General features: G+C 43.1%; 1 protein-coding gene across 1 annotated transcript; it reads left to right on the forward strand.

Moving 5' to 3' along the window:
- The first annotated feature begins 1,653 nt into the window (after positions 1-1,653).
- On the forward strand, positions 1,654-3,973 carry cnfn (cornifelin). The gene is made up of 4 exons (XM_014201340.3): positions 1,654-1,756; positions 1,881-2,012; positions 2,216-2,352; positions 3,297-3,973. Exons 2-4 carry the CDS (start codon positions 1,883-1,885, stop codon positions 3,384-3,386), a joined length of 357 nt encoding a protein of 118 aa, XP_014056815.1. The 5' UTR covers positions 1,654-1,756; positions 1,881-1,882; the 3' UTR covers positions 3,387-3,973.
- Positions 3,974-13,394: the final 9,421 nt, after the last annotated feature.

The raw sequence follows: 13,394 nt of genomic DNA on the forward strand, positions 1-13,394 counted from the left end.
CTTTGAGTTAATTTGGGAAATAGAAACTCAATAAAACTAATGTTCCCATGGTGCCCCAGGTTAATGAGTTAATAATTGCTTGATTCATTTAATCACGCAATTAGAAACCTTTAATCATTCGATGAGCAACAGTTGTCACATTAACTAATACAACGTCACGACACCATCCACAACAACCACAATCCGTAAAGTGCAAAAAGCTAAATGAGAACAGAAGTGTGATTCACATCAATGAGCGATGTAGACATCAATAAGCGATATCCGTATTGCCCGTGGCTACACCACTGCTGTCGTCTTTTACCTCCAAGCGTTTATTCAAGTTGGATAATCTTTGGATACCAACAGCAGTTGCACCATTGGAAGAGATACAGTAGCTTGGACTGTAGCCTACAAGCCTATTCCTGCTCTTTTCCTGCAATCCATCAAACCCATTTGGTGTGCCATCATAGTGGTCTCCGACTTGTGGTCAGACTCGCTCAGGCTGAACAAATTTAAACTTGCGTCTTTTTCCAATGCTGATTTGTATTTAATTGAGAAAACAGAAAGGTGTCAAATGGACATTTCGTGAACATCCTTTCTGAGTTTAAAAGGCATCCTAGAAGTAGGCCTAATCGATTGATAAATTGATTGACAAAGTCATGAATATTTTGAAGAACTGAATGGGCTATGATAGCCTTTGGGCTATGATAAAAAAAATATGCCTCCTGGTCAAAATGACCTCAGTGGGTAGTATGAGATTTAATTGTGAAGATGATTGTTTTCTTGACAGCTACCACACAAATGTCAATAGCCAGGGAGACCCCATATATGTTCTGTCATTCTCACTCAGATATCATATTAATATGGCATAAGTCATGGCAAAATGTGTAGAATTACAGGAAATTCTCTTTAAAACTGCAAAAATGTCTCTCCACCCCATGCCAAAATGGGTAGAATTGCATGAAATTACCTGTAAAACAGATTTTTTTTTTACCTCTGCCCCATGAAACAAGTGCATGAATTTTGTTACAAAATTGCAAAACAATTATCTTCCCCCCATGGCAAAATGTGTGGAATTGCAGGAAATAAACTTTCAAACTTACATTTGTCTCTCCGCCATCAAGAGGGGGGCCACAAATGTTTTGCCGCGATGTGGGTGGCCCCCCAACCAAATCTCCCTTACGGCCCCCCAAAATGCCCTGTCAGTAGTGTTGTTGCCCTGATAAATTTGTTCAATTTCTGATATTGGATGGGGCCGTTGGGTCTGTTAATGGCCATCACTCTTGCATTAGATGTACAGAACTGCTGGTCTTGATTATCCTCACCCAGTCTATGTATTTTTTAAGAGAGTGTACACAACACAAACCTTGGCTTGTACATGCATCATTAAACACACAAACACGCACATGCACACACCTGAGTGGCTACGAAGTACAAGGTGCCGCACTATGTTCCTGCTTTGTTCCATTTACCATACTGATAACAACAACCAAGTAAAGAGGTTGACTTTTGAAAGGACTGAAACTTCTACGCCCAGAAACCAAACATTTGACATTTCTCTTTATGAGGTGTTCCTACAGTTCCAAATGAGTGGCCAGAATGCAGGTACTCTTTGTCTCGCCATATTTCATGGAAATGGCACTGTCACCATATGATGATGTCACCATGGGTATAAGAGCAAAGGGCCCCCGTGGCGCTCCCATTCACAGCTTTTCCCAAAGCTCACCCAGGATATCTAAGGCCCCAGTGGAGACTGACAGGGATTGAGCACCAGCAGGTAAGTGGCAGGAGATGACCATTGGGACTCTAGTCGGCTTTGAATATGAATATTGAATGGTATCAGTGTGTGGAGGTGTAAACGGATGTAGAACTTCGTCCAAACTTCTTCTTCTCCCTGATAGTAATGGCTTATCAGAGTGAGATGGTGATCAGCTCCCAGCCTCAGGTCACCATCAACAACTACACCGTGACTTCCTCTGGGTCCTCCGATTGGAGCTCCAACGTTTGTGACTGCTGCGATGACTGCGGCATCTGTGAGTCCCCCTCTGTGTGTGTAAAATTATGCATGCACAATGTTTGCATTGTGTTGAGTACACTGTTTAAAAATCCATAGACTGGGTGAGGTTACTCGGTATCAGTTCTACACAACTAATGTAACCGTGATGACCACTCAAACACGCCACACCAACAATTAATGGTGGAGACAGTGTGTGACTTTAATGTTTTTTTCTTCCAGGTCTGTGTGCGACCTTCGTGCCCTGTATCCTGGGCTGTAAGGTTGCACAGGACAATGGGGACAGTTGCTGTGTGCCTTTCCTCCCTGGAGCCTTGATCGCCCTGAGGACAAGCATCCGCAGCAAATACCGCATCCCTGTGAGTGACCCTACTACATCATCAATACAAACCCTATGTCCAGGAATCAAATATAATGGGAAAAATACATTTCTAAGCCTCCTCAAAGAGTTGTAATTTAAATATTTCCTTTATCACTCTAACTGAATGTTAGCAAGTATAGTATATAGTGTAAGGCTGGGAATCAATCCGATCTCGGGTTGATAGGCATTGCGTTTTTTAAAGGCAATCCGATTGAGACAATATATGTAGCATTTACCGTGAATGGGATCTCTGTGAACACAGGAACATTGCCTGAGCCGCAATGCCTATAACCTCTGATTTAATTGAATACTGGCCTTAGTCTAGAAGTGAAGACTGAAGGAGTCAACAGTTGGCTATTCCTATTAAAAAACAATGCAGTCAAGGATGTGCAAGTTTACAGTTAGCCACAACTGGGTGTTTTCATTCTGTTTTTCTACTGCAGACCATAGAATGCAAAAGAAGATGATGAAAAAAAGAATTTTACATTTACATTTTAGTCATTTAGCAGACGCTCTTATCCAGAGCGACTTACAGTAGTGAATGCATACATGCATACATTTTTTTTTTGTACTGGCCCCCCGTGGGAATCGAACCCACAACCCTGGCGTTGCACACACCATGCTGGCGTTGCAAACACCATGCTCTACGAACTGAGCCACAGGGAAGCAAAGAGCTGAGAGTGCAAAGAGATGAGAGTTTAGACAAGTCAATCTTATGCCCCCCCTGTTCTCTCTCCACCCTCCTTTATAGAACTCCCCTGTAATAGGGTCAGGAGTTTTTCCTGACAACATGACCTGACCAAGAAAAACTCTGATCCTATTTATTATTATTATTTTACTTTTCAGGTCATGTGGTCAAGCAAAAGTCAAGGCCCTACCTTTAGGTGTTGTCATAGTGTTTATGTTATGCTTGACATGTTAACCTTTTATGTTTTTACTCAGGGTTCCGTGTGTGATGACTGGGTAGTCATGACCTGCCTGCCTTTCTGCGGACTCTGTCAGATGGCCAGGGAGCAGAAGATGAGAGGCTGATCGGTTAAATGAGGGGAATAGGGACAGGCTTAATGACAATCATGCATCCAGTCATGGGGAAAAAACACAGTGTGCCTTCTGACGTCACAGGTACGATGTCACAGCCTGGTTGGAAAATCCTAAGCTTTGAACACAACTTTGTTGAAGTATTGCCTCGACTGTGGCCAGTCCATCCTATATTTATTATGGTCTGTGTAATACTCTTATAATACCATTATACTACTAAAGAACCGTAGCTTAAACTATACATTATAGTTTACTACTATGAGGCACATTATATAGTGGCGTTTTGTATCATGATCCAATGGTGTGTATTTGCTTGTCTGAAAATGACCTGATTGAGATGTTTCGGATTTCAATAAAGCACAATTTTCACATTCAAATTAAAGTTGTTCTCCACTTTTTTTCATTTCCATTGAGATGGAGAGGAAAATCCAGCGGTAGAAAAGTCAAGAATGTGCTTTTCTACCAAAACGTTTTTTTGGCACATTCTTCACTGGAGTCCCAGGGTTTTCATCTCCCTCTTGATGTAAATAAAGAACAATAAATGGAGAACAACTTTCAATTGAATGTGTCCCATGACTTCAGGTCAGTTGTCCATTTTCTTTCTCTTTCTGTACAACCAAAGTGAAAATCGTGTCAGTCATTAATCAAGGATTAATGAGACACACTTTCATAATGTAGCAGAAAGGACCAACATGACACAGCCCTCAGAGCACAGGTAAAGCGGGACTGGAGGCTTTTGATTAAGATTATATGGGACTTCAGATATGATTTTGCTTTATTTTAATGTTATACAGTATATAGACTCTCTTAACCTAAAAATAACAAAAGTATTTGATAACTCATAATCAAATTATGTTATGATGGATTATGATAGGTACATGAAAGTTGTAGATTATGCAGGTGGGGTCCACTGAAAGTTGACTAGCAACAATAGGACCTAAAAAAAACTCCACCATGAGCAGCCACAAAAATTGGCCAAGAAGAGGTAAAGAAAAGAAAAAACAACACCAAACTTAAAGGAAGCAAACCAAAAAGTGGACCAAATCAAAAACAGGGAAGATCAGATAAAGGATTGTTTGTCTAGAAATCAAATAGGTAGAGCCAACTAAAGGCGTTAACCCTCAACGTCTCTCAAGACAACTGGAGCACTGGGCCAGCCACGCTTAAATAGCACCAGGGCTAGCACGGGTGAAACACCTTCCCAAGAACGAGATGACAAACCAGCTTAGGTGTAACACATACTGACTAACGAGGTGACCCAAATCGGTGCGCCCCACGTGCTAACGTCCAACCTCGACATATATAAATGGAAAAATCAAAGCCAGTAACACATAACTACATATGGCGACACCTCGGTCATTTTTTCTAATTTGAAAATAATAATAAAATATATAATTTGTACACAATAAAGAAAATAAGTGATTGTTCAACTTCTAAATATTGCTTCCTTCCAGCGTCGATCAAAGCTCAGAAGGCTTATTTATCTTCTTGATCTGACAGAGTTATAATCACGCCTGCCTCTGTGAACAAGTGGAATCATTAACAGTGGTTTGTTCGTTATGTTTGCTTGTGTCCCTCGGATTGATCCTTTTTAGCAGGACATTCACCACTCCCTCAAACGGCCAACTCCACCCTCACACGGCACAGGCCGAAGGCCTGAGACGTGAAACGGACTACCCCAGCTCAGAGCAGGTGTTGAGCCTGCTCTCCCCTCTGCCAGAACCCCCCCCCCCCTTCGCATGAACACGCACACACTACATTTTTCATTGCTGCGACTTGCTTGCTTGTGGAGATTTCTGCTCCAAACTCTTGTCAGTTTAGTCTACATTTCACTGATCTTAGTAGCAGAAAGCATGTTTTATTTGTGTCCTTCAAGGCAGCTGTCAATCATCATGTTAGGCTGCGTTTCATTTTATTTGTTATGGCGGTTTGATCGCGGGGAGGCACTAGTAATGCCTGCAGTTTTCAGTTTGGCTATTTGTTTCAAGTGTATTAGTCTATAAATAAATCTCTTTGACAAAATTCGTCATCTCTCCCATATCTTATTCGACTAGTAGTTGTTCTGAAATGTTTATTGCTTGCCTACATTTTACTCCCTCCTCCATGTTTAATATAATTCACATACATTAATTATTAATCTCGATTGCCTATCCTGACGTGAAGTTTGTTCTATAGAAAGTATTTGACTCTGATGTGTGCCACAGAAAGTATTTGACTCTAGCCACAAAATTAAGGAAATTAGAAGGGGTGAGGGGGATTTTGGCAAAGACATTTTATTGCCTGCCAAAATTCTCAAAATACAACGGAGTGAAGAGCAGAAATCTCAACTAGCAAGCAAATTAAGAATTGAGTGTGTGCGCGTTCACACGAAGGGGGGAGAATTCTGTCAGGGGGGAGATTTTCGGCACAACACCTGTTCAAGTATGCAACTAGAGACGCTGCTGACAGTGGGTTTGCGATATGCCAGACAACATTTTTAAACCGGCCCATGACTCCTGCCATGTCTACAGACATCCCCCAAACAAACAAAAACCGACTCTATGACAATGAGTGCACAACTTGTAAATAGTTGCTCATAGATCAGTCAGGCTAGCTGGCAGCAGAGACTTATATTGCAGTAACGTTGATGGGCTCTGGCTAGTATTCCTTAGCCAGCTAAGAGGAAGTAAGAAGCTAACGTTAAAAGTGAAATATGCAGAAATGTATTGCTCCTCCATCTCCTGGTTGCTAAAATTCTAATAGTTAGCTTAATCTCAGATTATGTGACAAAACAAGCAAGTATAGTGTAGAGAATAATTGTAAACCACTGTGAAAAATATTTTCCATAACCAAAAAGATTGTATTTTCAGCTGTTTTAAGCTAGTGTATTAAACTACAAATTCCATTTCTATGTGAATTTGATCGGGTGGCCGAAAAGTTACATATTGCAGCTTTAAACAGTGCCTAAACTGAGCAAAATATAGACTACTAAATTCTCAATAACTTTGCTTTACAGAGAGTAGGCTACTGAGACAGACCCGTGATGTAGCTCTCACACTTCGAACACACCATAGTATGCAGCATCATCTGGATATGTATGCAACAAAAGTTCAACATTCACCCAATTTCTGTCAAGCCGTCTACACATACAGTTTGAGCATACGTTCGATAGCACCACACCGAACGAACGCACAATGCTGCAAGGCAAACGCAGCATTTCATTGGAAATGAATGTAATTCTGGCCCAAAATGCAATGACGCTGTTGGTGTGATAGAAGCGTCAGTGGTGAGGCTGAGGCAGACTGCAATGCATGCAGAAGGAAGCAGAAAGGACTTGGGGTGGGGCCCCATGTGGGGTCTCCTGAGAAAATCTGTACTAATCTTATCGAACAAGTTTAGAACTTAAAAAAAAGGAGATATATTTAAATATGAACATATCCACATGGCCTATCTTCCCTATAGGCCTATTTAAAATGCATTCAACATGCTAACAATACAGTTTTAAAAATGTAATATGTTTTTGTTTATATCGATGTTTGTTTGTCTTATCTCCATCGCCCACTGGATATTATAGTTTACCAATCATCTTTATTTTTTTTTACCACTACAAAACTGATATAAATACAGAATAGTAAGTAATATTCTAATAATTCATGTGGAGGGGCGCGTGCTCAGTCCCCTCCTGTACTCCCTGTTCACTCATGACTGCACGGCCAGGCACGACTCCAACTCCATCATTAAATTTGCCGATGACACAACAGTGGTAGGCCTGATCACGGCCAACGACGAGACAGCGTATAGGGAGGAGATCAGAGACCTGGCCGTGTGGTGCCAGGACAACAACCTCTCCCTCAACGTGATCAAGCCAAAGGAGATGATTGTGAACTACAGGAAAAAGAGGACAGGGCATGCCCCCATTCTCATCAACGGGGCTGCAGTGGAGCAGTTTGAGAGCTTCAAGTTCCTTAGCGTCCACATCACCAACAAACTAACATGGTTCAAGCACACCAAGACAGTTGTGAAGAGGGCACGACAAAACATATTCCCCCTCAGGAGACTGAAAAGATTTGGCATGGGTCCTCAGATCCTGAAAAGGTTCTACAACTGCACCATCGAGAGCATCCTGACTGGTTGCATCACTGCCTGGTATGGCAACTGCTTGGCCTCCGACCGCAAGGCACTACAGAGGGTAGTACGAACGGCCCAGTACTTCACTGGGGCCAAGCTTCCTGCCACCCAGGACCTCTACACCAGGCTGGGTCAGAGGAAGGCCCTAAAAATTGTCAAAGACTCCAGCCACCCTAGTCATAGACTATACTCTCTGCTACCGCACAGCCAAGTCTAGGTCCAAGAGGCTTCTAAACAGCTTCTTCCCCCAAGCCATAAGACTCCTGGACATCTAGTCAAATGGCTACCCAGACTATTTGCATTGCCCCCCCCCTTTACACCATAGTCACTTTAATAACTCTACCTACACGTACAGTTGAAGTTGGAAGTTTACATACACTTAGGTTGGAGTCTTTAAAACTCGTTTTTCAACCACTCCACACAATTCTTGTTAACAAACTATAGTTTTGGCAAGTCGGTTAGGACATATACTTTGTGCATGACACAAGTAATTTTTCCAACAATTGTTTACAGACAGATTATTTCACTTATAATTCACTGTATCACAATTCCAGTGGGACAGAAGTTTACATACACTAAGTCGGCTGTGCCATTCAACAGCTTGAAAATTCCAGAAAATGATGTCATGGCTTTAGAAGTTTCTGATAGGCTAATTGACATAATTTGAGTCAATTGGAGGTGTACCTGTGGATGCATTTCAAGGCCTACCTTCAAACTCAGTGCCTCTTTGCTTGACATAATGGGAAAATCAAAAGAAAGCCAAGACCTCAGAAAAAAAATTGGAGACCTCCACAAGTCTGGTTCATACTTGGGAGCAATTTCCAAACGCCTGAAGGTACCACGTTCATCTATTCAAACAATACTACTCAAGTATAAACACCATGGGACCACGCAGTCATCATACCGCTCAGGAAGGAGATGCATTCTGTCTCCTAGAGATGAACGTACTTTAGTGCGAGAACAGCAAAGGACCTTGTGAAGATGCTGGAGGAAACAGGTTTAAAAGTATCTATATCCACAGTAAAACAAGTCCTATATCGACATAACCTGAAAGGCCGCTCAGCAAGGAAGAAGCCACTGCTGGGTCTTCCAAATGGACAATGACCCCAAGCATACTTCCAAAGTTGTGGCAAAATGACTTAGGGACAACAAAGTCAAGGTATTGGAGCGGCCATCACAAAGCCCTAACCTCAATCCTATAGAACATTTGTGGGCAGAACTGAAAAAGCGTGTGCGAGCAAGGGCCTACAAACCTGACTCAGTTACACCAGTTCTGTCAAGAGGAATGGGCCAAAATTCACCCAACTGATTGTGGGAAGCTTGTGGAAGGCTACCCGAAACGTTTGACCCAAGTTAAACAATTTAAAGGCAATGCTACCCAAATACTAATTGAGTGTATGTAAACTTCTGACCAACTGGGACTGTGATGAAAGAAATAAAAGCTGAAATAAATCATTCTCTCTACTATCATTCTGACATTTCACATTCTTAAAATAAAGTGGTGATCCTAACTGACCTAAGACGGGGAATATTTATTAGGATTACATGTCAGGAATTGTGAAAAACTGAGTTTAAAGGTATTTGGCTAAGGTGTATGTAAACGGAACTGTAAACAGAAATGTGTAATGTAAATGTACCATTCATACCACCTGAAGGATGCAAGTATAATGAATGCACTTCATTTTAGTTAAATTATCACTTTTAAATGATGTAATTGGAATTTCAATTAACTTCACGAATTGACTAAAGTGAAAACTTTTAAACACTATATACTGTACACTATAATTATATAAACTATAATTACAATATACTGTACACACTAAAATTAAATGGCACAAAACTGTGGCAGTCTGGTGTAGTGGTTAGCCCCCAAGACACTGGACCACATATACCCCTGGTGATGTGGATACAATTCCCTCTCAACCCGTCCTCTCTGTCTCCCTCTGTATCTGCTTCCCCTCTACATCTTCGACTATCACTGTCCATAAAACAATTATTTAAAAACAAAACTGTGATCTTTGTCCAACTTACAAAGACATCATTGGGAGACGTCTGAGGTGAGGTTGAGGTGTATCATGATATGGTGAAGGAAAATACCTAATGGAAAAGAGGAACATAAAGCCGCAAGAGAACTAACAATTAACAATGGCATAGTTATTTTTTTATTTTCCAATGAAGTCACTGAGAAATGTATTGTAAAGTCAGTAAAATGTGTTTTTCCCTTCCCAATTGAGCTGGCTTATTGGCATGCTGTCACGTTCGTAGAAAAGGTCGGACCAAGGCGCAGCGTGATTGGAGTTCCACATCTTTATTTTAGTGAAACTTAACCTGTTTGGGATAGGGGGCAGTATTTTCACGGCCGGATAAAAAAAACTTACCCGATTTAAACTGGTTACTACTCTTGCCCAGAAACAAGAATATGCATATTATTAGTAGATTTAGATAGAAAACACTGAAGTTTCTAAAACTGTTTGACTGGTGTCTGTGAGTATAACAGACCTCATATGGCAGGCAAAAACCTGAGAAATTTCCAAGCAGGAAGTGGCCTGTCTATGAATTTGTAGTTCTTCTTTTGATTCTCTATCGAAACTACTGTATATGTGGGGTTACATAGAACTTTCTAAGGCTTCCATTGGCTCTCTAAAGCCTTCAGAAAGCAGATTGAGGCGTCTCCTGTCTCTGGGCAGAGTATAGTAGCTCAGTTTGTCAGTGGTCTGCCTGGTGACAAAGAGATTGGATATGGGCATTCACGTGAGCACGCTGTTTTTTCTTTTCCTCTTTGAATGAATACACTATTGTCCTGTTGGAATATTATCGCTATTTTACGAGAAAAATACCATAAAAATTGATTTTAAACAGCGTTTGACATGCTTCTAAGTACGGTAATGGAACATTTTGAATTCTTTTGTCTCGAAATGCGCTCGCGCATTACCCTTTGGATAGTGACCTGAACGCATGAACAAAACTGAGATATTTGGAGATAACTATGGATTATTTGGAACAAAAACAACATTTCTTGTGGAAATAGCAGTCCTGGGAGTGCATTGACAAAGATCAGCAAAGGTAATAACATTTTTCTAATAGTAATTCTGAGTTTAGTGTGCTCCGAACTTGGCTGGTGTCTGAATAGCTCACCGTGATGGCTGAGCAATGTACTCAGAATATTGCAAAATGTGCTTTCGCCGAAAAGCTATTTTAAAATCTGACATAGCGATTGCATAAAGGAGTTCTGTATCTATAATTCTTAAAATAATTGTTATGTATTTTGTCAACGTTTACGATGAGTAATTTAGTAAATTCACCAGAAGTTTTGGGTGGGAATGCATGTTCTGAACATCACATGCCAATGTAAAAAGCTGTTTTTGGATGTAAATATGAACTTGATTGAACAAAACATGCATGTATTGTATAACAATGTCCTAGGAGTGTCATCTGATGAAGATCATCAAAGGTTAGTGCTTCATTTAGCTGTGTTTTGGGTTTTTGTGACATATATGCTTGCTTGGAAAATGGCTGTGTGATTATTTTTGTCTATGTACTCTCCTAATATAATCTAATGTTTTGCTTTCGCTGTAATGCCTTTTTGAAATCGGACAATGTGGTTAGATTAACGAGAGTCTTATCTTTAAAATGGTGTAAAATAGTTGTATGTTTGAAAAATTGAAATTATTGCATTTTTGAGGTTTTTGTATTTCGCGCCATGCGATCCCATTGGCTGTTCCGCTAGCAGAACGCCTAGATGTAAGAAGTTAAACAAAACAAGAAACAAACAACGACCGTGAAGTACCATAGTGCTACATGCACTCACTCAAAACAATATCCCACAAAACACAGGTGGGAAAAAGGCTACCTAAATATGATCCCAAATGAGAGGCAACGATTACCAGTTGCCTCTAATTGGGAACCATGCAACTCACCAACGTAGAAATACAATGACTAGAACACCCCCCTAGTCACGCTCTGACCTAAACACCATAGAGAACCAAGGGCTCTCTATGGTCAGGGCGTGACAGTAACTCCCCAAAGGTGCTGACTCCGGCCGCAAAACCTGAAAACCAATGGGGGGTAGGAGAGGGGTGCCTAGTGTCGGTGGCGGCTCCGGTGGGCACCGGCGTAGGGGAAGGCTCCGGCCATGGAGCTGGGTTGGCCGCCGTGCCTGGACTGGGCAACGGCACAGAGGAGGGCACCGGCCATGGAGCTGGGTTGGACGCCGTGCCTGGACTGGGCACCGGCGCAGAGGAAGGCTCTGGCCATGGAGCTCGGTTGGCCGCCGTGCCTGGACTGGGCTCCGGCGCAGAGGAAGGCTCCTGCCATGGAGCGGGACTGGACACCGTGCCTGGACTAGGCACCTGAGCAGAGGAAGGCTCCTACCCTGGCACCGGCGCAGGAAGCTCCGGGCCGGGGACCGTCAATGGAAGCTCCGGACCGTTGACCGTCACTGGAAGCTCCGGGCCGTTGACCGTCACTGGAAGCTCCGGGCCGTTGACCGTCACTGGAAGCTCCGGGCCGTTGACCGTCACTGAAAGCTCCGGGCCGTTGACCGTCACTGAAAGCTCCGGACTGTGAACCGTTGCTGGAGGCTCCGGACTGTGAACCGTCGCTGGAAGCTCTGGACTGTGAATCGTTGCTGGAAGCTCTGGACTGTGAACCGTCGCTGGAAGCTCCGGGCTGTAGACCGTCACTGGAGTCTTAGTGCGTGGAGCCGGTACAGGTGGCACCGGACTGGTGACACGCACTTCTGGGCGAGTGCGAGGAGCTGGCACAGGACGTACCAGACTGGGGAGGCGCACTGGAGGCCTGGTGCGTGGAGCCGGCACAGGTGGCACCGGACTTGTGACACGCACTTCAGGGCGAGTGCGGGGAGCTGGCACAGGACTCACCAGACTGCTGACAGGCTCTTCAGGTCAAATGCCGTGCAGAACACACCTACATAACATTTCTCTCCTCTCTCCCAACTTCTCCATCGCCTCCCTGACAGTCTCTGGCTCTTCAGGGCGAGTGTGGGGAGCTGGCACAGATGACACCGGGCTGGTGTCACGCTCTTTAGCACGCCTGCACCGCAGCATACTCCTCGCCAAAGTCATTCTCCGATAACCCTCCTCACACTGCTCCATCGACTCCCAGGCGGGCTCTGGCTCTCTCCTTGGCTTGGCCGACCACCCCTCGTGCCCCCCCCCAAAAAATCTTGGGGTTTCTGTGGCCGCGGTCCCCGGCGTCGTCGCTGTCCTTCCTTCGTCCTCTGCGGCTCCTGCCAAGGAAGGGTCTCGTGTCCTCCCATGATTTCCTCCCATGTCCAAAACTCCTTTACCTCATGAACACGCTGCTTGGTCCTTGTGTGGAGGGATATTCTGTCACGCTCGTAGAAAAGGTTGGACCAAGGCGCAGCGTGATTGGAGTTCCACATCTTTATTTTAGTGAAAGTTAAACAAACCAAGAAACAAACAACGACCGTGAGGTATCGTAGTGCTACATGCACTCACTCAAAACAATATCCCACAAAACACAGGTGGGAAAAAGGCTACCCAAATATGATCCCCAATTAGAGGCAACGATTGCCAGCTGCCTCTAATTGGGAACCATACAACTCACCAACGTAGAAATACAATGACTAGAACACCCCCCTAGTCACGCTCTGACCTAAACACCATAGAGAACCAAGGGCTCTCTATGGTCAGGGCATGACACATGCATACCCATGGAGAATATAGGAGTCTAACTCATTTGAAGAAACAAAAATAACACATTTATTTTTCCAATGCAAACATTTCCAGGAACTTAATTAAAATGATGGTAATGTGCTTTAAATTAAAGGACAAGAATCTCCTTGAAAAGAGTTCAGACTAGATGTAGAACATTACTCACCTTTTCCCTTTCCTGCTGCACACGTCAGACAAC

Source organism: Salmo salar, chromosome 05, assembly GCF_965601325.2.
Source record: "Salmo salar chromosome 05, fSalSal1, whole genome shotgun sequence".
Taxonomy (NCBI): Eukaryota; Metazoa; Chordata; class Actinopteri; order Salmoniformes; family Salmonidae; genus Salmo; species Salmo salar.